This window comes from Notechis scutatus, chromosome 3 (genome assembly GCF_049901735.1).
Source record: "Notechis scutatus isolate UNSWTSFEM ecotype Mainland chromosome 3, rNotScu1.2, whole genome shotgun sequence".
NCBI classification, from domain to species: domain Eukaryota; kingdom Metazoa; phylum Chordata; class Lepidosauria; order Squamata; family Elapidae; genus Notechis; species Notechis scutatus.
Genome location: NC_142011.1, coordinates 143922821 through 143946732, shown reverse-complemented (window position 1 = coordinate 143946732; position 23912 = coordinate 143922821). Strand labels below are relative to the sequence as shown.

The following is a 23912-nucleotide window of genomic DNA, read 5'->3' as shown; positions in this document are numbered from 1 at the left end:
TGATGGCACTGAAAAAAAAAGTGTTTTATGACCAGTCCACAAATTTCTAGGCTTTACAGCAGTGGTCCCCAACCTTTGCAGCTTGGAGACCTGGCTTGGTGGGTGGGTGGGACGCACGAGTGTCTGCCTTGTTCTGAATAGGCCATGGCCCGGTAGTGAGCCGTGGCTCAGGGGTCGGGGACCTCTGCTTTACAGTGTCCCCAGTCACATGATCACAATTCAGTCACTTGGCAACCAGCACACATTTACAATGGTTGGAGCATCCAACAGTCACATAATCACCATTTGTGATCTTCACAGCTGGCTTTCAACAAAGATTGCAAGGGTATGTAGTTGCCAAGGGTCTGAGGTTCAATATAATGAGTCAGATTCTGAATAAAAGAGAAATACATTTTCATAGAAAAAAAAGGAGAAATCAGTCAAAAAAATATCGCCAAGATGATTGCTGCAAGGACTTGTCTATGTAGTTGCCAAGGGTCTGAGGTTCAATATACCTCACTTACCACAGTTGGAACTGGCAACTCCATCACTAAGTGACATGGTTATAGTTAGTTCCACTTGCAGTGAAGTGAACCACCACAATTTTTTAAGGGATGTTATATTACCATGACTTACTCCCACAAATATTTATTTTCAACTGCATCCTTGACTCTCCAATCCCATTTTACTCTATCTCCTCTTGCAGTTCAAAGATTTTCAGAGAAGGCAGTCCTTTGGTTTTGAACAAAGAGTTCCTCATTCATTTAAAGGGTTGAGGAGCAAAACACACAGATATTTGCTTACAATGGAAATCATACTGAAATGTTGATTTGAAAAGACTGCTTTTCTATAAGAAAATGCAGGTTGAAATCCAACACTGCATTCTATTGGAAATAATACAGTAAGGGCACCCAATATTTGAACTTATCTGACTTAAGCTTATTATTTCTTATGCAATGAATAACATAAATAAAAAAGTTTACTTTATTTACATACCTTTAAATTCAGTTTTGTGGCCTGGTTTTGAACTCTCACAAGCTATACATTTGGTTGCATCTGGTTTGTTTTGTACTAAGCAGGTTTCACAGTCCCAGCTTCCTACTGGTTTCTTGAATTTGTCTAAATTCAAAAATCCTCCAGAAAGAGTAGGTAAAGTTGAAGTACTGCCACTGACCAAAGGTATTGAACTCCCTAAATAATAAAAACAAAATGATATAAAGCAACTATTAGCAAAAGCACGTTCCAGAAAACTGCTAATTTGAAATAAACGTTTAATAGCTGCTTCATAGGGCTATTGAACATAGAATCAATATTTATAATTTTAAATGCAAACTAGTTTTCCAGATTTGTTACAATAAAATACATGAGAGCGGAGGGGAAAAGTCAGAAAGTTTACTTATTCGAACTTAAACTGCTGCACAATAGGTGGTGCCATGCTATCAAATAAATAATAAATGTTTTGCTTTACTGTAAAAATAAAAATCCAGAGTGAATCTAGAATTCTTAAGAAACTGGCTAACATATTAATTAAGGAATTCTTAAAGGAGGAACAAGTCTTATGTCCAAATGTTCAATGATATCTAAAAATGAATTCAGGATAAAAATCTATAAAAGAAACATTGAATCGCTTAATAACAGAGGTTCTTTTCAGTTTTCTCATCTATGCCACCTGGCATTATCACATGATTATCACCTTTATCCCACTGTCTATTTTTTTGGTATTTGGCAGTGTAATAAAATCTTGTATTATAATTAAACATAGGCATGCATAAACATGGTCATTGTAAGGGCAAAAAATAAAATAATACTAAAAGCAGGCAACACATATTTTAACAAAATATTTCAGTATATTTTCAGTATATATTTCAGTATATTTTCCTAGGCTTTATTTTTAAAATAAATTACTTAATAGCGTAATATTGTACACGTTTTCAAAAGAAAATTCCAGGTAACTCAGTGTTGTTTTACTTTCCAGTAACTGTGTTTAGGATTCTAGCTTGAGGTATATTCTTTTTTTCTATTACAATTTTCAAATGCTGCAAACTCACCTGCTTTGTCTGATTGACAGGCCACACACTGGTTGTTCTCTTCCAGATTTGACACTAAGCACACAGAACATTCCCAAGCACCTTTCGGCTTTCTGAATTTGTCTCCAAATCCTAAAGTGTTTGTAACATTAGTAGAACTAGAAGAGGAAGACACTGTTGTGGTTGCACTGTCTGTGACAAGAGGCAACACCAGAGCTTGTTTTACTCCCGTTCCAGGTTTTGGTGTTTCACAGGCCACGCATTTTGCCGTTTCTGATTTGTTCTGGACCAAACAGGTATCACAGTCCCAAGTGCCAGCTCCTGCCTTAAATTTATCTCCAAACCCCTGTGCTTCTGTTGAAGAAACTGCTGGTTTGATGGTGATGTTCTGAGTCAGAGTCTCAGTCTGTTTAGTACCACTGGACGTTGGCACTTTTGTAATTTGGCAGGATGTACATTTATTTTCTGCCAACTTGTTTTGTGGAAGACATGTATATTGTGGCCAATGCGCTGGCACTTGCTTCATAGGATCTCCAAATCCTGAAACAGCTCCAGAAAAATTACTTATTGCAGGCCTTGTGTAAACTACTGTGCTTGTTTCAACATATGGTGTGATGGATGATGAGGATGTTGATAGACTAGTTGGGGAAGCAAAATCTAAGGAAAAAGTATGGAAAAGAACCTTAAGTTTCCAGCAAAAATTCTTTTGAAACATACTACTTTGAAACAAGCAACATTTTAGTAACAATGTGTACTCATTAAATTCCCTAAGATTTCCTTTGCTAACCACTGTACTGAAAATAAGATTAAAATAATGTCCTTAAAAATATGTGGCATGAGCTTCTTTTTAAAAACTTACCCGGGAAAAGAAATAAAACATATTTTTAATGAATAAACATATAAAATACATCCTGCATTATATAGAATGTGTTTGATTTAATAATAATATGCACCCAAATCAGTACACATTTACAGCTTCTTCATATGTCAAATTCTTTTTTCTTAAGAATGCTTAGAAGAAAACAAGTTATTGTTTCCATATAATTAAAATCTCATCTATTGACTCACCAGGACTTTTTAAAATATCCAGAACACTCCCTTCTTTTAGGATTTTTGCAGGCTTAAAAGGACCATCATACTCATTTTCTTTCTCATTGCTTATGTTGTTGACAGCTGTTGATGGAAAAAGTTTGGATAGCATTGTGGCCTTAAGCGAATATACATCAGATAATGGACTAATTATTACAAGAGATTTCATAAAGAAGCTTTTACAATTAACAGTTTCATACTGTCATAGAAGTTAAATAATCTTTCTTAGAAGACCATGAAAGCCTGGAATAACGTTTTACCCAAACTGAATGTATGCTTAAGAAATTATTTAAAATTGGAAGAGATTTTCACTTTTGAAAGAATAGTTAATAAACTTTAACCATTATTTTCTCCATTTCTTTTGAACTAGCAATATAACCCTAATTTCTAAGTCAAGAAAAAAATTCTATATTAAATGCATAAAATTACCTGAATTAATTTGGGGTGATAATGAAGTATTCCTGGATCCTGAAAGATCAGATGATTTTGCAACAGGAGCACTAAATTTAAATCCACCAATCTGACAGAAATAAATATTAAATGTCAAAAGAGAAGTTGATTAGACCTATTCTATTAATAGGAATAGCAAGGAGACCTCTATTTCTGAACTTTAAACCATTTTGTTTTCTATTATTACCATCTTCCCTTGCCATAAAATCACACATGCATTATTACTTACAGATACTGGAGGCAGCATTTCTGCTTCAGTAGATTTTACAATTGGAGATGAAAATTTGAATACAGGACTGCTAGCTGGCTGTACCTAATTTAAAAAAAAATCCAAATATTAAACAGCTACCCTAAAGCAGCGGTCCCCAACTTTTGTGGCTTAGTGGCCCAGTGGGGGCAGGGGGAGGGGAACTGGGCTGCGCAAGCCTGATGCAGCCCTTGCGCGAGTGGCGGGCCAGTGTGTGCATGCATACAGCTCAACTTATATGAGTGGCGGGCCAGCGTGCATGCGCAACAGTACTCACCAGCCCACCACTTGTGCAAATTGAGCTGTGTGTACATATGCGCACGCTCTAGCCAGCCACTCATGCTGCCCAATTCCAAATAGGCCACGGTCTGCTAGTGGATCGAGGCCCAAGGGTTGGGGACCCCTGCTCTAAAGAATATAATTAGTAATTATTTAATTATATTAGAAATGAACACATACAAATAGGTGGTTTTGCTGTGAAACAAATGATGCTCTGCATTCCCAAACAAAATGTATCCTTTTCTGCTGCATCAAAGTGGAGCTTCAAAAGTAGTTTGCAATATGTAACAAACTATGTTTAATGTCAAATCCTTTTCAAAAACAGGCTGAAACTGTAGATGTTACTATTTAAGGGAATGACAACAGGTAATGCTACCAGCATCTATTCTATTTCTGGCTTACCAGACAGCTTTTGCAACTGTCAAACAAAACATGAACTGGCAGGTTTTATAATAAAAAAGAAATGTATCTATGAATTTATCATCCTTTCATGCAATATAATCCTCATATAACAAATCCAGTTTTGTTAAATTTCACAGAAATCAGTATGAATCTTCCAGTCAAGCTTACAGAATGCAACATAATCCCATATAAGGGATTTATTTCCAGGTCAACAATGCAGGACTGCAATCTATATGCATTCACACCAAGGTTTCATATCTTTCGAAAGAGATTTGTATGAAGCATTTATTTTCAAATACTGTAGTTATAACAGCCATGTTTTTTCAAGGCTTGCACCATGCTGTCAGCCAGGAGTAGTTTCTGAAGCAGCTATGTAAGTCTGGAAAAAGATGCCGCTGCTTTTAGCAATCTGAAGAGCAATTCTTTGTAGGTACCCCTTCATAATTAAAGCAATTTTACACAGCTTTAATAGATACACAATGCTGAAAATATACAATGTATCAGTTACACAGAATAACACATTTTCATGAAGAATACTTTCCTCATACCTGTATAATATATATAGTCACTTTTGTTAAACTCCTTGAATTAAAACTGAAAATCCTCCACTCACATCTTGAATGTTTCATTTCAAATTCAATGTGTTGATGTACAGAGGCCAAATGCCAACAAACTTATCACTGTGGCCAATATATACAACTATTATGAAGTAATCTATTTTTTTATTGAAATATTGACATAACTTTATTACTGTCATGAACTTAAAATCAAAATACAGGTAGTCCTCAACTTATTATCACAATTGAGCCCAAAATTTATGTTGCTAAGTGAGAAATTTGTTAAGTGAGTTTTTTCCCATTTTTGTTAAGTGAGTTTTTTCCCATTTTACGACTTTTCTTGCCACGTTTGTTAAGTGAATCACTGCAGTTGTTAAATTAGTAACATAGTTGTTAAGTGAATCTGGTTTCCCCACTGACTTTGCTTGCCAGGTCACAAAAGGGATCACATGACCCCAAGGCACTGCAACTGCCATAAATATGAGTCAGTTGTCATGCATATGAATGTAAACCACGTGACCATGGGGATCTGCAACGGTTATAAATGTGAAAAATGGTCATAAGTCCTTTTTTTCAGTGACGTAACTGTGAACAGTCACTAATCGAATTGTTGTAAATCGAGGACTATCTGTAGATCACACACACATAATCTATTTACTCTAGAACTAGGAATTCTGCTGCTTTCCTTTTGTTTGGGAATATAAAAGCCTTCAGCAACTAAGGGCAATGTTTATAAATTATGGATTGCTGACATTTTTGCAGTGCACCAGTTACTTGTATTAGTCTATACTGTTTATTGTAGAAATATAAATCAGCTAGTCAAAGAAAATGTGAAATGACAAAACTCCAAAGCTTGATGAAGGTACAAAATCAGATTAAGGAAGAAAGAATAGGCAGAAAATAACTACTTTATACACTGTTTACCTTGTTAGTCACTGGTTGGGCAGCACTGGGAGTTAAGGATGAACCAGAAGAACTAGCCAGAGGGCCAAAGCTGAATTTTGGCAGTGATGATGTACTAATGGGCAGAGAAATTTCTGGTAGTGCTGGTATCTCCATCTCCTAAAATTGAAAACTCAAGTTGTTATTTTTCAAATTCAATAGAAATCTATATTTTAAGTTCACGTTTGCTTATTTCTAAAGAAAAATTAAAGCAATTTAGCCAATAAATGAAAAATGTTAATTTAAATGATGAAATTATTCAAGTATTTAAAAAAATATCTAATAAGAATATGTAAGTGATGACAGAAAATATAAAACTTGCAAGATGTGACATTTTTATACTTCAAACATCTCTCTTCTCCATCATGGGACAAGTTGAGATTTCTCCTGCAGTGCTTGCTACAATATCCCATATGATATATACCTGCCTCTGAAAACCCAATTAACAGGCTTGTTCATAGCCATTAAAAGACCAATGCCCCATCCCACAGAGCATCACTGCCCTATGCATATTCTTTCCCAGGTTCTAATTGCCTTTTCTGTTGCAGTACAGAGGAAATAGGAATCCAATTGGCCAAAAACGCAGCACATAGGCTTTGGTACTTGTGGTTTAAAACATACTAAACAGTTTTGTCTATTATGTTATTCAAACAAATTCAGAATAAAAGATCTTAAGTGGGCTCGTGATCTATGGACAGTTTAATATTTCACATAGCTTCTCCACTAAAAAAGTATATTGAAAAATAATGAATATTTTACCTCATTTTCTGTGGATTTTGGTACATAGTGTATACCTCTTCCCTTTCTCATTTTGCCTCCACCACTTCCTACCGCAGGTGGTAGTCCATTGGCTGTAGAAGCCGTGAATGTAGGGCTTGTGACGCTGTTGAGACAGAATCAAGAGATGTTAAAAAAAAATTCATGCATACTGCAACAGTTGATATGCCCTATAAATAACAAATATAACTATGTTTCTATTCCAGTTGGAAGTTAATAAAAAGTGTAAAATCCTCATGGTTTTATTTTCCACTGCCATCTTTTTTCTCAAGGACTACCACCAAAAGACATCCTGTCTTGGAGGGCAAACCTTACAGAACTTCTAATTTTTAGAAAATGTTAAAAAGTTATCTGTAAAATTCCCTGTAATGTTTTTGACCACAGAGCACAAAACATTAGTTTCTTAGCAGAAAACAAGCAAGCAGGCAATAAATAGTGAGTCCTACATCCTATTGAAACATACAGCCTCACTATTTCCTCTCTTCTACCTATAGATTCAGATGAGCTTTGTAAAGAGATTGGGACATTTCCTTCCAATTTCAAGATAGTTCTGTTACCTTCAAGTGTTTTACAGGCCTATCTTATGCATTTCCAATTCAGGGTCTGTAATTAATAGCTTTTTCTTTTTCAATATCCAACAATGTGTGCAAAAACCAATTTCACATAATCCATTTTCTCTTGCTCTTATCCATTGTCTTCTACACATCTTTGCCCAGAAAAATTCAATGAGGGAACCTCCTGAACATTACAGATGTTTCCTGTTGGTCAGTTGTGGCCGAGAAAATCAATTAAAACTAGAAACATTGTGACAGATTTAGTCCTTACTCTCACAATGTGTACTAGGTCTTCTGATTCATTGGAGAAGTTTTTCAGAAGACACGTGGGCCTTGAAGGAGAGTAAGGAAACTAACATTACTAAAGGTAAACAATGTTTCATAATCACAGATAGCCCTAGACTTATAACTGTAATTGAACCCATTATGGTCGTAGCTTGTGCTGTTTGTTAAATGGGTCATCTTGTGACGAAGCTGATTGCTGAGTGACAAAGTGTGATCATGTGACTGTGGGGCTGTTCACTGAAACTTTGAATCTGGATTGTAAGTAGCCCTGGAAAGATCTGTAGTAACTCTGAACAGTTGCTAAGAGACTGGTTGTACGTTGAAGATTATCTTTATTATCTTTTAGGAAGATAATATATTAAATTTCTTGCTTTGAAAAATGAAAAACATCAGAAAAATCAAATTTATTCATAATAGGTCCTTCAGAACCACAGTGAACTTTACATACCTTGTTGATTGTTCACTTTGCAATTCCATTGTGAGCCTTTTCTCCTGCCCTGCCTGTAAAGAAGTATTATGATTAAATTCCTAGTTCATTTATTTTCTAATTCATTGTTCTATAAAAAGGAAAATTGCATTAATAAATGAAAAACACAAAACATTTCTCAAACTCCCTTTTTTGGTTTATATGTGTTTCTTCAATAATACTTCCTTGCTGCCCCCTGCTGTCCAGAATAATTCAAATAATTCTCCATTAGGAAGTAACAGTAATCCACTTCCAAAAAACCTTGCTAAGAAAAAAATTACAACATCAACTTTAAGGCTCCAAAACAAACCAAAAACACACCTCATAATTAATTCTGGTAGTACACTAGCCAACATACTTTTCAACAAGGAAACCTGAGTCCCACTATTTATACTAACAACAAAAAAATTTTTTTTATCCATTTTGATCACAAATCATACCTCAAAAGCAGACTTAAATAAGCAAGGTTGCAATTTCTATTTTGTCAGTCTCCAAAAGTTCTAACTATAAGTGGCAAAGTACTGGTAAAACAATATTTAATGGATTTTTCCAAGAATGCTAATTTAAATTAAGTCAGGACACAAATACTGGAGAAGAATGGAGTGTGTTTAACAGTTAAGTATATGGTTAGATGCTTTGACATATACTTACTTTATGGTTGATCTCTAGTCTCTTTCGTATCCTGCTTGATTCAGCAGTAGACACGAGAGAAGGTTTAAAAAATTGTGAATGAGTCATTGACCGTGAAACAGGCTTGGGTGTCACAAGCTTCTGAACTGGTGGATAATGAGTTTCAACCTTTAAAATAAGAAATATTCACTGAACCAAAAGCAACCAGAAGAAACCTAATTCATCACTACACAGGTGAAAGCTTTTGCTGCAGTTTGTATATATTTTTAAAAAATTTGAAATTAAAAAAAAATCCTTATTTCTATTAACAACCACCTCAAGACTCAGAAATAAGTAGTATATAAAATGATAAAATATCTATTTTCAAAGTCTAAAATTATATCTTTAATTAATTTGCATATTTATTTCAGACATTAGAAATGTACTCAAAGAAATAGACTAGTACGCCAAACCTAAACAATTTAATACTTAGAAAACCCAATTAAACTTAATAAGATTTACCATAAAACAATATGTGCTAGATTAATATAAAAATATTGATTAAATTTGAATATGATGCATACAGAAAGTTATTTAGTCGTCTGAGCTAGCCATTTCAGCCAATTTTATTAATAAATTATATCAATTTATTTTTACACAAGAAATTATGGACAGTAGACAACACATTTGCTTTGGCAACAAACCATTTAACATACTTCTCCTGGTTCTGGCCAACAATTACTACTGCCAGCAATTTATTATACTATGAATAGACAATTCCTTCTTTTTCCACTTAATGACAGGTGGCTGCATCTATCTCATATGTGCCAAAAAGAAAACAGCATCAGTTAACTATCTGACATCTCTTTCAGTTGTCAGTTAGCAAGGAATTAATGTTTCAATACAAAAGTCTACAACCCAGAACTGAAAATAAAATTGTATTTGTTTATACAAGGCCAATGGAGCAAACAAATTGGAAAACTACAAAGTAGAAGATGAAATTTATTATATCAAGTATGTTAATCTAAAACCTAAATTTCAAACATGAACAGAAGTCAGTCTAATGTTGTTTGAGAGTAAGAGTATTTGTGGGAATGCTAGAGTTTTCTGAGGGGCTTTTCCCTCTCTGGACCACACTAATCCAACTGTTCCAATTTTCCAGAACAGTGACTGATTCATGGTGTTGGAGTCTGATCTGGTATCAAAAGAGCTTTATATTTTCAGAAAACTGCTCGAGTATTATTTGAATGGCTGGATCAGTATAGTCCAAAGTTATACACATGGAAAATATCAGTATTTCCTGGAGTTTCCATGCCAGATCAGAACATTTTTCTCTTTCCTAATTTTTACTGGAACCCTATAAGCCCTCTGTCAGATTCCACATAACAATTCCATATCAATCAAAGAATTAAATAAATTCTGCACTGCTTAAAAATAATGGTAAGATTTTGTAGATTAACTCACTCTTTTCCTTGATGAATGGAAATTGGTAACATTCAGCATACTGTTTTCCAGAGGCTGAAATATAAAACACAAAAATTAAGTCTTGGGTTTTGAAACTAAGCTTGTCAGGAAATTTCAAAAGTTTGAAAATTAACTTACAGATGACAATGAAGTAGAAACTGAAGAGGGAATTCTTTTAGCATCCTGTTGAATAAGAATGACACTGTTAAATTACAGGTATAGGTACAATTATCAAATGCAGTGATAATACATAGATAATATTGTGTTAGGTACTGAAAATAACTTTTAAAAGAGAGTAATTTACTGCTAATGGACTTGATAACTTCTCCAGAGACTGCAAGATGCGCCTTGCAGTGGAACTTGTCACTCCATACGATTGTGCATTCACTTGCTTGGCTTTCATTTGTCGTCTTATTGGTGTCTGAAAAATTAACATAATCAACATTATAATCCTTACTTTTAATTTTCCTACTATAGCAGACACAGAAATGGTCAGGCTGTCTCCTGAATTTCTGCAAGTTTGGGAAAAACAATCATTATGTTCAGCATGGTGTAACGTAAGTCAAGAGAAACTTCTGGCATCTTGGCATAGTGAAATAATATCAAGACCTAATGAGTGATTAAATGATGGGAGGGGAGGGGAGGGAGGGAGAGAGGGAAGGAAGGAAGAATCTAACCCTGAAAAGAGAAGCATCAAAATAGGCAGTTACAGTAGTAACCTTCTACTTCACACAATTCTTCATCTGCCGCCATATAGTAACATGATATTGGCAATCAAAGGTATTTTAGGAAGAAAAAGGCAACAACTACTGTAGCTCTTTCCTTTTAGCTGACTCACTGAGGAAGGGAGGAGACATAGGATCATATTCCATAACCTCATTGAGAATCCTAGAATAACACTTTCAGTACGACTGCTGAGAAGTATAGAAGAATAAGTGTCAGTATGAGATGCTATTGTAACAAGCCACAATTTGTAGCTTTCACTTTTGTTTTTACTAGGTTTAAACTAAAACATTGATAGAAAAACAGTGAAGTTGGAAAACTTTTAGTGACATTAAAAAAAAGCTTTAAATCTTGCCCAGAAGAGAGGGAAATGATGGGAATACATGAGCTTCAAGTTTATGCAATACCAAATTCTGACCAAAATAATCCAAAAATCAATATATCTCATGCTTACAATATGTCTCATACTTCCAATGTCGAATTGTCATCGGAAAAATTATATTACTTAAATACATGCTAAGACAAGAATATGCAGAATTGGTACACAAAACATGGAATTTATTTCCTAACCCTTATGACTTCCTAAAATCGCCAGCATTTATTTACCTGATATGGAGTAATTCGTAATTTAGACTGCCTTGCTGCTGCAGCTGCACCACCATATGTAGTTTTACCAGGGTAAAATGGAGAATTCCCAAGCTGACTTGCCTTAAGAAATGATGCATTACCAAGTGACTGGAAATACAGAAATATATTTAATTAGGAAGCTGAAAACACAAGTAATAGGGTTAAAGTAGCTATTATGCAGTACTTACAGGAGAGAGTGCTCCAAAAGCAGACAGATTAAATCCAGGTTTTTTAGAACTATTTGCTGAATTTTGAGGAAGGGAAACAGGTCTTTCACTCTCAGCAGACCATAAAGGTGGCACTGAAGCATTTTTTGAAACTGTTATGTCTAAAAATATACATATACCCACATCAATATCTTATTTATATTATAAAATGCATTTTAAAACAAATATAGTATACAGAAAACTTTTGGATTCATTTTTTAAATTTTAGATTATACTTATTACATTAAAAAACATGAGGGTCTGGCAAATTGTAAAAATAAAGCTTCTAGCACTATTTTCATTTTCAAAAATGCTTCTGGAACCAGAGATATTATTACAAAAATAAAAGCAGTGCTTGACTGAAGCTCAGCCCTTTATTTTGAAGGTAGAAAAAGGTGAGCTAAGATGATTGCTAAACATGAAAAAAGGGTTTTCCTAGGGTGTATATGCTGTTTCCACCAATTTTAATTAAGTAAAATGAAGAGCAAAAGAAAAAGCACACATTTACACACACACACACAAGTTCCAGATACTCTTTCAGTGTTAGTTTAAAAATTACAGTGAAATTAGTTACCTTTATCAGATGCTCTTGAAGAGAAGCCACTTGTAGTTGAGATGTTATCATCTTCATGCTGCGAGGTAGAATCTTTCATTTCTTTTCCAAGTGAAAGTCTAGAATTACTAACTGGAAATGCAGTTGATGTGGATGGTTGACAGAGTGGTGGTGAAGAATCCAAAATGTTGCAGTTAATATGACTTCGATGAAGAGAGGGACGTGTTAAAATATCTGTGAAATTTAAACTAGATCTACTTGTTGATGGCTCTAAAGAGAAAGAAAGAAAATCACACAATTATCTGAAATAGCAAGATTGTGTGGAAAGAGATTAAGGATGAGTTCATATCATAAAATATGATATCTTCTGTAAAGGTGATATAGAGGGGGGAAAAGGAAAACCAAATAATTTTTTAAATTATTTATAAAGGATACTAAATAATAAAAATTGCCTACTTCATACTATACTTTAATTTTTCCATTCCTCTCTGGCCCCAAAAATTGAGGAAAGGAAATTTATTTAGAATATCTACTATATTTGTGTCTAGAACTATACTACTATAACAAAACTATTGTTGTATATAAAGAAAGAATTAAAAAAATATTTTTCAACACTACCCTGCAGCAGAGAAGTTAAATAATTTTAAAAGACTAATACACAATATAAGCCATTCTAAATGCCCAGTAGGTTGTTACATTTAATTAAGTTATTGAGTGATTAGATTTACTTTATATTATTTATGAGTAATTCTTATACCTGCCTTTTTTTTCTTATATAAGCATTTAAGGCAGCTTACAAGCATTGCAGTACAAATTATATAACATTTAAAAAAAATATTTATTATATATATATACACAGCCACCCATCTCACCTGAAAGTGACTCAGGGTATCGTACAGTATATAATTATAATAAACGCACAGACAAGACAAACACATCCATACAATCAGGTATAGTTAAAAAATAACGATTAAAAAAGCACACAAAACAGGAAGAGATATTAACCACAGAAAAATCTCCCAAGTCCCCTAAGGCCAGATAACATCTGGGTCTTGGGGGATTTTCAAAACCTTGAGAGGGATAGACCTAACCTCTTTGGCTGTGGGAAGCTGTACTAAAGTTGCCTTATTTAATGACGTGGGGTTCAACTAACAGTGACAATCAGGACTGCAGGGATTGCCATTACTAAGTGGTATGGCTGCGTTTTACGAACACATCGCTTAACAACAAAAATTCTGGTTCCAGTTGCTGTTGTTAAGTTGAGGACTCCTTATACCATTTTCTCTTTCCAGGAATGCTAAGGTATATTAAAACCTCCAAAGATATAGTGGAAATAGGAAGGTCCATTATGCTTCATGTTGAAGCAAAGGACTATCAGTTCAGATAACTGATTCATTTCCGTGGAAAATAGTTGAAGTAGGCAAGGATAAACTCAACAATTATTGTTGCTTTTAAAATTTATATTCAAATAATTTATTTAACTGGAAGAGTAAAATAATGAGAAACAAATTTTCCAATTTAGTTTGGAATATAGATAACTTTTTGTGTAACAGGAGGATGAGCTAATTTCTTCTGTCACCTATCACCTTAACTTCTCCAGTAAACTATTTTTTAAAAGATTTGCTTAATAAAATGCTGGCCATAAAAAGTAGTTTATGGTAATGATTATTAAATTAAATTTGATTTGCCATTGAATTTAATCTGATCATCTTGGAAGGCACCTGTGAAAGAGTATAAAGATGCTAGAAAATATATTTAAAAGTATTCCATAATATGAGTCTGAAAATTTAGCAAAATCTTTATCATAATTCATAATCTTTGGAGAAAATTTGCAATGTTATTATTGATTAGCCTTATTAATAGATTAATAAAATAAACAAACCCACCTCCTAAAGTAATTCTGGTTGGTTCAGGATTGATTCGACCATCTATGTCAAAAGCAGTTTCAGTTATATCATCTGCAAAGGCAGGATGGTAGTTTATATCCCCCTCTTCCAGATTTCTTTGCTCATTTGGAGATGTCTCTTCATTTTGCGTAAAATATCTTTGAAGCCAAGTTGGAACAATGTTTTTTATAGATTCCTTCACAATATTTATAATTCCCTATTGAAAATCAAGAAAATGTAGTTGTAAATTGGTTACATAGTTCAACTACAAATGTTCCTTTAGTTAAGAGTTATTTCTAGTACTACTAAGAAATGAGGCAGCAAACTCAAGATTATTTCCTAAAAATCTTTAGAAGTCTGTTACATTTTTTATCCAAATAATGTTTCAAATTCTGTTATGCCTATAAAGATTTCTCAACAGTGAACGCAGAAATACTCTTAATGTACAGAACAATTTATCATCATAATTATTTATTATATTTACGTTTGAGCCTTCCTTCGGGAAGTTAAGTTACCATATGTAGCGTTCCTTTTTCTTATTTTACCCCCCAATTCTATGAGGTAGCATGACTGGTATAAATGCACCAGGTAACTTCCATGGTTCACTAAACGTAAGTCTCCCTATTCCTAATCCAATGCCTAATCCACTACACTGTTAGATACATGTTATGTCTTCCTACTCTTTAGCAATGGTAAAAAGTATGAGGTGGATGGATTTTTGCTTTTAATATGCTAAAAAAAAACCACCTTGGAACTCTTTTGGGTTCAAGTTTGTGATAGGAGTTGAGATTCCTTTAGGTGATTCCATTTAGTCAGCACAATTTCAAATTTTATTTCCTACCACCTTCCTCAATATCTTGGAACCATGGCAATCTGCCTATATTTTAAAAAGACACAATACATGATCAAGAATAAATGTGATTTAGAACAGAAACGTGTTGAAATATTTTGCTGGCCATTATAGTCAGATTGTGAAAAATGAATGCTGCATTTCTTAGTCAAGACTACTGAATTTATGAATTTCTTTAGTTCATCTGACCATATTTCCCATTTTTAGTTATTAATTTTAGTATGAGCTATTAATACTGAGGAACGTATTAAAGTTTTATCTAAGTTAACAGTTAATATATATTTAGCAGCTAATAAAAATTAAAACCAAAGTGACCTTCACAAGATATTAAATATTAAGAGATAAAATGGGCTTCTACAAGCAGGGAGTTACAGGTTCTCTTCTGTGTCCCCATTAATGGCATCTCAGATATTGACAGAATGAAACGGAGCGTACTTCAATTTAAGCATATGCAGAAGATAGTCCTCAAGGTATTTTATTCCTGTTTACATGCGTTACATGCATTAATTTTGGAAACAAAGCAGTCAAATGCATATGCTGCCCAAAAGCATCTCTAATAATAAAATTATTAAATTGAAAAACCTTTTGAAATAAGTATTTTATTGATCAGTGCAAATATAACCTAAATAAGGTTCTTATGGAAGACAATGGCCAATTCACTCTCAAGAAACTGTCCCTTAATCCAGAAGATTACTTCAATTACTACCTAGAAACAAATCACCATTTTGGGGGTAAGATGCTTGAGATGATGTTGTTTGTACAGTTGTAGTTTTTTTTTTTAAAATACCCATCTACTATGTCAATCTTTCATAATCTGGATTTAGGCTTGGTTGATGGCCAGAATCAGCCACGGAGCCCTCATAGATTATCTTTTGTGGGAGAGAGACAGAAAGAATGTGACCCTGTTGATTCATGAGGTATATCTAATACTATCATTCTTTGCAGATTATCTGGAGGAAAGCAGTTTATCTTCTAGGGCAGGATTTAGAACAGACAATTTTGGTTGTGCTAGTAGATGAATTGTGGCAGAGCTAGGTTACAAACGGTGATCACATGATCTTAGGAAGTGCAACTGTCCGAAAGTAAATACATGCCAGTTACTAAGCACCCAAATTTTGATCATATGACTATGGGGATGTGATGCAATGGTTGCAAGTGTGAAAACTAATTTTAGGTCACTTTTTTCAGTGCTATTGTAACTTTGAACAGTTGCTAAACAAATGGTTTTAAGTCAAGGATTACCTGTATTGCAACATACTCTACTTAGGAACGCTCTTGAAAACCCAGAATGCAGCAATACAAGCAGTGATGGGCAATATTCCTACTACCTAAGCTGCATGCTTGCTTCCAGGTTATTTTTTATAAGTCTATGTGACATAGGGCCTGATAACTTGAGGAACCATTTATCTCCCATCTGGCCATTTGATATAACAAAGTTGATGTGCTCTGTATTCCTCTCTGAACAATGCCATCTATCAGAATCTTGAAAGTACACCTTCTCTGTCAGTGCACTTGCCCTCTGTAATGAGGTTCCCTCTGAGATTTGGATTTTAAGTAGGCCTCCATCCTGCTGGTTGGTCTTAAAGGTCTTAAAGATCTACCTCTTTGCCCAGGTTTTTGGCTAGAGTGATTCAAATCCTTCTAAGTAGCATATGAATTTTAAAAATTATTCTTGCCTAGTTCCATTTACCTTAATGCTCCTTTATCTTTATTAATATTAATATTTCGGTGTTTTTACTCTGTATTTAATAATAATGCTGGATAATTTGTTAGTTGGTGGCATCCTGCTACAATATACTTGACTTCTACTTCCAAGAAAGGTCTTTCAATGATGTCTAAACTTTTGCATAATAGAGGCTTACTGTGGCTACCACAAGGCACTATTTTATACCAATGCTATCTAACATCTATAAAAATTAACTGGAGGGAGTTATCCAGAATTTTAGGGCTAGGTGAAATTAATCTACTGATGACACTCAGCTATCCTTGTCCAAAGTAATAGCAAAAGTGATGCACCTCCTGAACTAAGTCTCTGGATGAAATCACAATAAACTGAGATTGAACCCGAGGAGATCCGATGTGCAGGTTATTCCCAGACAAGGGTTTGGGGAGTTTGTTTTAAAAATGTGATTGAAATTCCTACCAAAAGGATAAATATGTAGTTTACAGATGTTCTGGTAATCAATGATGAGTATCACTGAATACCTGAGGGATCCTTATGACCAAGAAGGTATTTTACTAATTTCAGATAATACCAGTATGTCAACCACAACAGATCAGGGTACCTGACACATCTCCCTTCCTATTAGAGACTTGGTCAGTCACTCATGGATTATAAGCAAGAGTCTACTGCTTATAACAAGATTGGCACACTACTATCTTGTAGTTATGTGATGGCAGGTTTCCCTGAGATGGTTTTTGTATCCTGAAGTGAAATCCAAAAAACATTTTTCGATGTGTAAGGATCATACTGATGGCCTCTCTTCATCTAGGCTTTCTATGTTGAATGTCGACCATTTTCACTACATTTTTAGTAAATATGTAAATATGTTACATATAGGAAATGTTACATATACATGTAGGAAATAAGTATCACTCTCAGTAAATTAAGACCAACTGGCTTTAAAGAAATACATTGGATTGATATCAAAGGCAATCTAAACTTCCCATGAAGTAGATGCAAATATATCAAACTCTACAAAATTGTATGTGCATATTTAATTTGACTTTGGGTCCATTGGAACTGACTAATGTGTTCTACTATCTTCAAGAGACCCAAATTAAACCTAATAGGAAAAAACCCAATATTTGTATCCTTTGTGGCACACTCTATATGGTATTTTTTCCTGATATCTATATTAATAATTAACATATAAGAAATATTTCTTACAACATGGGCATCACCTATGTATTTCAAAAATTTGCTATGCATTTATACTGAAAATCAGTTTATAATTCTATGAATTAATAAGAAATAATCTGACAGTTTTTATTGGGACTTTTTTCCTCTGGAAAAATGCAAAAATGTACAGGTAGTCTTCAACTTATGACCACAATTGAGCCAAATTTTCTGTTGTTAAGTGAGACATTTGCTAAGGCAGTTTTGCCCCATTTTACGATCCTTCTTGTCAGTTATCACTGTAGCTGATAAGTTAATAACAAGGTGTTAAGTGAATCTGGCTTCCACATTGATTTTGTTTGTCAGAAGGTCGCAAAAGGTGATCACATGACCCCAGGACACTGCAACCCTCATAAATATGAGTCAGTTGTCAAGTGTTTGACTTAATCACGAGGATGCTGCAATGGTTGTAAGCGTGAAAAACTGTCATAAGTCACTTTTTTCAGGGTCATTGTAACACTGAACAGTCACTAAATTGAACTGCTGTAAGTTGAGGACTACCTGCACTCATGAATTTGTTTTCTTCCCAATAAAGGTAACATGCCAGTATAAATAACAATAATAAAGGTAACATTTGAAATTACAGTTCATAAAGTTATAATTCATAGGAAAAAATCCTACACGCTTCAAAACAAACATTAGGATAAAACACATCAATTAAAAAAAACCTGCATAATATAATGAAACAGGCACACACTGCTAATTGTTGTATGCAGAATAAAGATTTCAGGGATTGTAATGATGACAGAACACTGAAAGCTGTCTCATATCAAATCAAGCCAACAACTGGGCAATTTAGTCCAGCACTTCTGACAAGTTGTTATTAGCTTTCCAGGGCTTTAGTTGAGATTTTTTTCCAGGCCTACTTAGAAACACTAGAAAACTGAACCTAGGACTTTGTATGCAAAGATGAGTCGCACTGTTGAGCTCTGGTACTCCCAATATGCTAATATACTGTTCATTACATAATCTACACAATTATAATAAACAGCATGTGTGCATTGACCCAAATAGATATTAAAAAGTAATGCAGTAGTCAGATCCTGATGATTAAATACACTAAATAATGGCAATAAAGCAAATAATTGCAATGGAAGAGATATGCTCCTCCTAGTAATTATGTAATTAGAATCCTGGAAAAAAGACTCTTACCATAGTATATAGTTTTTAATCTTTACATAATTTAATTTACTCATAACTCAAGTCACATTTAAAAAACAAACAAAGTTGAAATAGGATAGCCCAGCCCCCTAAATTGATCAATGGATTTATTATTTTGTTAAATCAGGTTAAATGTTTCAATCAGGCCACCTCCAGACAATAAATAGCTCTAGTTTACAAACCAGTATTATTCATTTGTCAAGACAATGAATACAAAACGTCATGTTGTGCTTATATTTTAACAAAACAAAATACAACTCAAGAATTCTATAAACTTTACGAGATATTTATTTGAATTCAATTTGTTTTCGGATAGGCAAAGGCAATTTAACGACTGATGCTCTCCCATCTTTCAAAAAGTGCATACAATCGGTTGGCTTTCATTCAATCGAAAACCAAAACCTACTTGCAGATTTACAATGACTAGGCTGCGTCTGCTTTTGATAGAACTATCTTTAAATCGGATTTCTTTAAAATAAATAAATTAATTAAAACCAAACCACCTCACCTACCCATGAACTCAAAAACCAAATTCCGGCGATTAGTGTGTTACTAACGCACACGGTGGTGTGGTATTTTTTTTTTTTTTTGGCCCTATACCACGTGCAGGAAAGGCTTTTCGCACAAACAAAAAGAAGAAGAAAAGTGCCAAGGAGAAAAAAAAAAGGATGCCCAGTCTCGACCGCCTTCGAAAAGCGAGTCAAATCCGCAGAAAAGCGGGGGGAAAAAAAGAGAGATCGCGAGGAGGCCTTATTCCCCCCCCCCCCCCAGGTCCTTCGACCTACCCCATCACCCCTGAGGGGAATCCCTTTCCCCGCAGGCTTCTCTGTTCCCCGGCTTTTAACGTTCCACAGCAGGACGTGGAATTATTAACCATTCTAATTGTTTCCTTCACGATCTTTCTCTCTCTCTCTCTCAGCCACGCTCGCTCGCTCCGGAGCCTTTTTCCCCCCGTCCCCAGTCCTCTCACTGAGGAGAGGAAGGGGGAGAAAGAGGGGCCCTCTCCGGCTCATTCGACTCCCGGCGCTCGCAGCCCGTCCAGCCAGAAACGTGGCCTGGGGCTCCCCTCTCAGGCTTGCCTTCCAACCACTCCTCCCACCCCACCACCCGGGGCGGGGGAAAAGGCGTGAGGGAGCTTCCCCGGCAGTTCCGGGGGCCGGCGGCGGCGGCGGCTTCCTCTTCCCCCTCCCTTGCCGTCCCCCACGGATTCCATTCTCCCGCGGCGGCCTTCCTCACCTGCTTGTTCCTTGGATAAGGCTTCGAGGAGGCCGCTGCCAGATGATACCGCCGCGTCCGGATCTTTCCGCCGCCCCCGCCGACTCCGCTTTCCCCGGATCCATGTTGGTAGTTGTTCCGAGTCTCCCTCCCACCCACCCACCCACCCTCCCTCCCTCCCTTTGGCGCGCGGCGCAAACACAGGCAAGGCCCGGCCTGGCCCGGGCCGACCCTGCCCTCCCCCTCGCCGCCGCCGCCGCCGCGCGGGCTCCCTCTCACACTCTCCCCCCCTCCCCTCCTGCTCTTCCTCTCGCCCCCAATCCCGTTCTGTGCTGTCACTGTCTCTATGGCGATGCCTCGCACCACGCAGCCGGCCTCGCGCCCTCACAGGATGCTTCCCTTTAGGTTTTTTTGGGCTGGCGCGCGCGCCGAATCCGTCCCTACCGCCCCGCTTTCTCCTCCCTTTCCAGCCCCCCACCCCCTCCCCGTCACCGTCTAGCTTGTTCGAGGTTTTCCCCCTCCTTCCTTCTCTCCCGACCAACCAGAGGGCACGCATCGGCCCAGATTTTCGTCACCAAGCAGCGACTCATCTGGTGCATCATCCCGCGTTTGAACGCCCAAAGCCCTTGTGGGAAATGTAGTTGGTTTTTTTTTTTTTGAGAGGGGTTGCGCAGAAGCAGAGCTGTCGACCTGACTTCGGCGATTGACCAAAGGAAGCGCTAGGCGCTGGTGACGCAATCTCGCGATACGTTCTGAAGCGGAGCTTTGGATATTCTGAAACTAAAAGTCTTTTTTTTTTGTTTCTTTACCGGCCTTGTAAAGATCTCCTGTGCTTGTTACTCTCTTAGACATAGAGGCCCTAACTCTGAAGGACATAATCCGTCGTCTTTGAAACTATCCTTCCAATACACTTGGAAGATCTTCATTATCCTCGTCGTGGTTTTACCTACCTAGTAGATAAAAACTGAGGGAATCGTTCTATCTAAATGCTTTTGATTGCGGTGATAGGAGTTAGCAAGGCAATTTCTAGCAATTTCCTAATGTATGAAATTCTCTAGTTCAGGGGTCGCCGGCTTTGGCCACTTTAAGCCTGGCGGACTTCAACTCCCAGCTGGCTGGGGAATTCTGGGAGTTGAAGTCTGCCAGGCTTAAAGTGGCCAAAATTGGAGACCCCTTTGTTTAGCTCGCAACCATTTTTTTCTAATGATTAACTAAACTAAAGATAGGCAAATGATTCCTTCCACAAAGGTGCTTTGCATAGAAGGTGCTTTGCCTCGTCTGTGCATAGATGGTTGTGTGTTTTCAATCCGTGCCTGGAAATGAAATGGGGTTGTTTTGTTCTGGGTCTGGCTGAAAGGCAATACAGTATTTAGAGCAGCGATTGGTGCAACAGGTAGGCTGGCACAAAAACCGTGGAAAGCAGGAAAGGGGAATGATAGAATGCACCATAGAGAGTATTTTAACTTACTGCACTTCTGTATGGTTTGCCAATTGCACAGTGGCAGATAGGAAAGCACTCCAGAGGGTTAATGTCATTGCCCAGAGGATCATTGGTTGCCCTCTCCCCTCTTTGGAAGAGCTTTATAGCTCCCACTGCCTTAAGAAAGTTCAAAACATTCTCAAAGATCCATCTCATCCTGGGAATCCTTTTTTTGAACTATTACCATCTGGCAGACGGTACAGGATAATAATAAAAACAAGGACAAATAGGCTGAAAAACAGCTTCTATCCCAGGGCTCTTTTGAATTCTACTGTATAGTGCAATGTTGGTGCAGTGTCAGGGATTTTCGGTTCAATGTGTGGAGGGTGAAGGATGTGTGTTTGTGTTTATTTTCATGGTCATGGTCATGATATGCACTGAAGATGGTGTTTGACTTCATTGTACGAGGTGCAATGACAATAAAGTAAGCTAAACTAAACTATTTGCCCTGCAGATACACTCCGGAATCTTGTCTATGGACAAGAATGGAAGAAACTTCTTGGATAAGAGGTGAAACTCTGGTTTTGTTTTGCTTTTAAAAACCAGAACAAAATCAAATTACTTTTTGGAAAAAGCACCTTTGGGATTCTCAAATCTTGTTTCAGTCGAAACCTGGGTGCCTGCAATGACTGCTTTGGATTGAAATTTATTTCAAATTGAAACATTTTTCATTTGTGCATATTCCAATCTTCTATTGAGAAGAATTGCTTAGAAAGTGATATGTTTTAAGTGCGAAGGAAGATAAATATCTTTAAGAATACCTTAGAAAGTGATAAATATCCTTATCAAAGAGTACTGTTTTCTACTGATTTCTTCCAATATTATGATTACATTGAGCACATTTACTAGGGTAATTTGTATAAATACTACTGCATAGTTTGGAGGGATGATCTAATATCTAAATGTGTCCTGAAGATATTACATATTTAATAACAAAACCACAATTATTTGAGATTTTATGTAACTTTTAGAACTAGCCATAATTGTATAGTACTGTGATCTATATGATCTGAGGTTCATCAAAGTTCTATAAATTAATACCAACATTTTGGATAAACAACATGCACTGTATCATTGCTTTATTGAAACATTGAGTCAACTTTTTTTAAAGAGATAATTTCAGTCAAAGGTTTTCATAATTTGATCAGTGGTTAGTTTGGAGATATCTTGGGCCACTACCATTTATATAACTGCCTCAATTTATTGATACTTTAGGACTGCCTTGCATGAATTTCTCACTTTAGTTCATACCACATAGGTTAAATCAGGACTTTAGCAGCACCATTCCCAGCATGCAACATTTTTTCTACTTCACCTATTCTATACATACTTGTGTATATAAAATCATGGTTTGTGCTTCATGACCTACATACCCTTAGACCAGTGGTCGCCAACCAAAGCACCCCCCAAAGCAATTAATCCAGGCTGTGCAGGAACACAAGGCTGCACCTCCCACATGGCCTGAGGGAACACAAGGATTGCTTCGCTTGCATTGCGAACAACACGAAGTAGTGGGGGCAGGGGGGAAACTTGCCCCACATGCCTGGCCTGACCACCAGGCTGCTTCTTTCTGCTTCTTTCTTCTGCTTTTGGCTGCACGCAAGGAAAGCAGCAAAAGTCTTTCTTTCCCCCAAACTCCACCAGAAATGAGTCTTTGGGACCCTGCAAGGCATCCTGCTCCAAGAGGCTGTGCTGGCGCGATAAGTCTCACAAAGACTCATTTCTAGCGGAGTTTGGGGGAGAGAAAGACTTCTGTTGCTTCTGCTATTTTTCTTGCACAAAGTCAAAAGTCTCTCCCCCACCCTGAGAACGGAGCCGGAGACGGTATCCTGCGATCCCAAATAAAGAATGATCGATCAGTAGGAAAACAGGGTGGGGAATTTTCCTGCAGACTTTTTTTTTGGATTTTCCCAGGGTCTCTGGTCCGTGTGATTTAAATTTATGAGTTTGGGGGTTCCTGAGGTCCAAAAGGTTGGCGACCCCTGCTTTAGTCTGTCCACATCAGTTAAATGGATGGATAACATCTTCCTGTAAATTTGCCATTTGTATATTCCAACATTTCTGTACTTTTCATTTTCTTCAAACATAACACATCTCATTAAGGCCAAATTTCATTTTTGCCCCATTTATTCACAGGGCTTGTTTCCGACAGTCTGCTGGATCAGTCAGACCATGGGCAGCATTG

General features: G+C 36.4%; 1 protein-coding gene across 1 annotated transcript in view; it reads right to left on the bottom strand.

The window, feature by feature from the left end:
• Nucleotides 1–20398, bottom strand: part of NUP153 (nucleoporin 153) — a 33212-nt gene extending 12814 nt beyond the window's left edge. The window contains exons 1-17 of the mRNA XM_026670008.2: nt 20269–20398; nt 14123–14339; nt 12258–12506; nt 11666–11805; nt 11457–11585; nt 10432–10548; nt 10266–10310; nt 10128–10181; nt 8706–8852; nt 8037–8089; nt 6732–6855; nt 5955–6092; nt 3775–3858; nt 3525–3615; nt 3075–3179; nt 2028–2663; nt 976–1170 (exon numbers count right to left, since the gene is read on the bottom strand). Coding sequence (XP_026525793.2) covers nt 976–1170; nt 2028–2663; nt 3075–3179; nt 3525–3615; nt 3775–3858; nt 5955–6092; nt 6732–6855; nt 8037–8089; nt 8706–8852; nt 10128–10181; nt 10266–10310; nt 10432–10548; nt 11457–11585; nt 11666–11805; nt 12258–12336 — 2137 coding nt within the window. The 5' untranslated portion in view covers nt 12337–12506; nt 14123–14339; nt 20269–20398. The remainder of the gene's footprint in view (nt 1–975; nt 1171–2027; nt 2664–3074; nt 3180–3524; nt 3616–3774; nt 3859–5954; nt 6093–6731; nt 6856–8036; nt 8090–8705; nt 8853–10127; nt 10182–10265; nt 10311–10431; nt 10549–11456; nt 11586–11665; nt 11806–12257; nt 12507–14122; nt 14340–20268) is intronic.
• Between the last annotated feature and the right edge of the window lie 3514 nt (nt 20399–23912).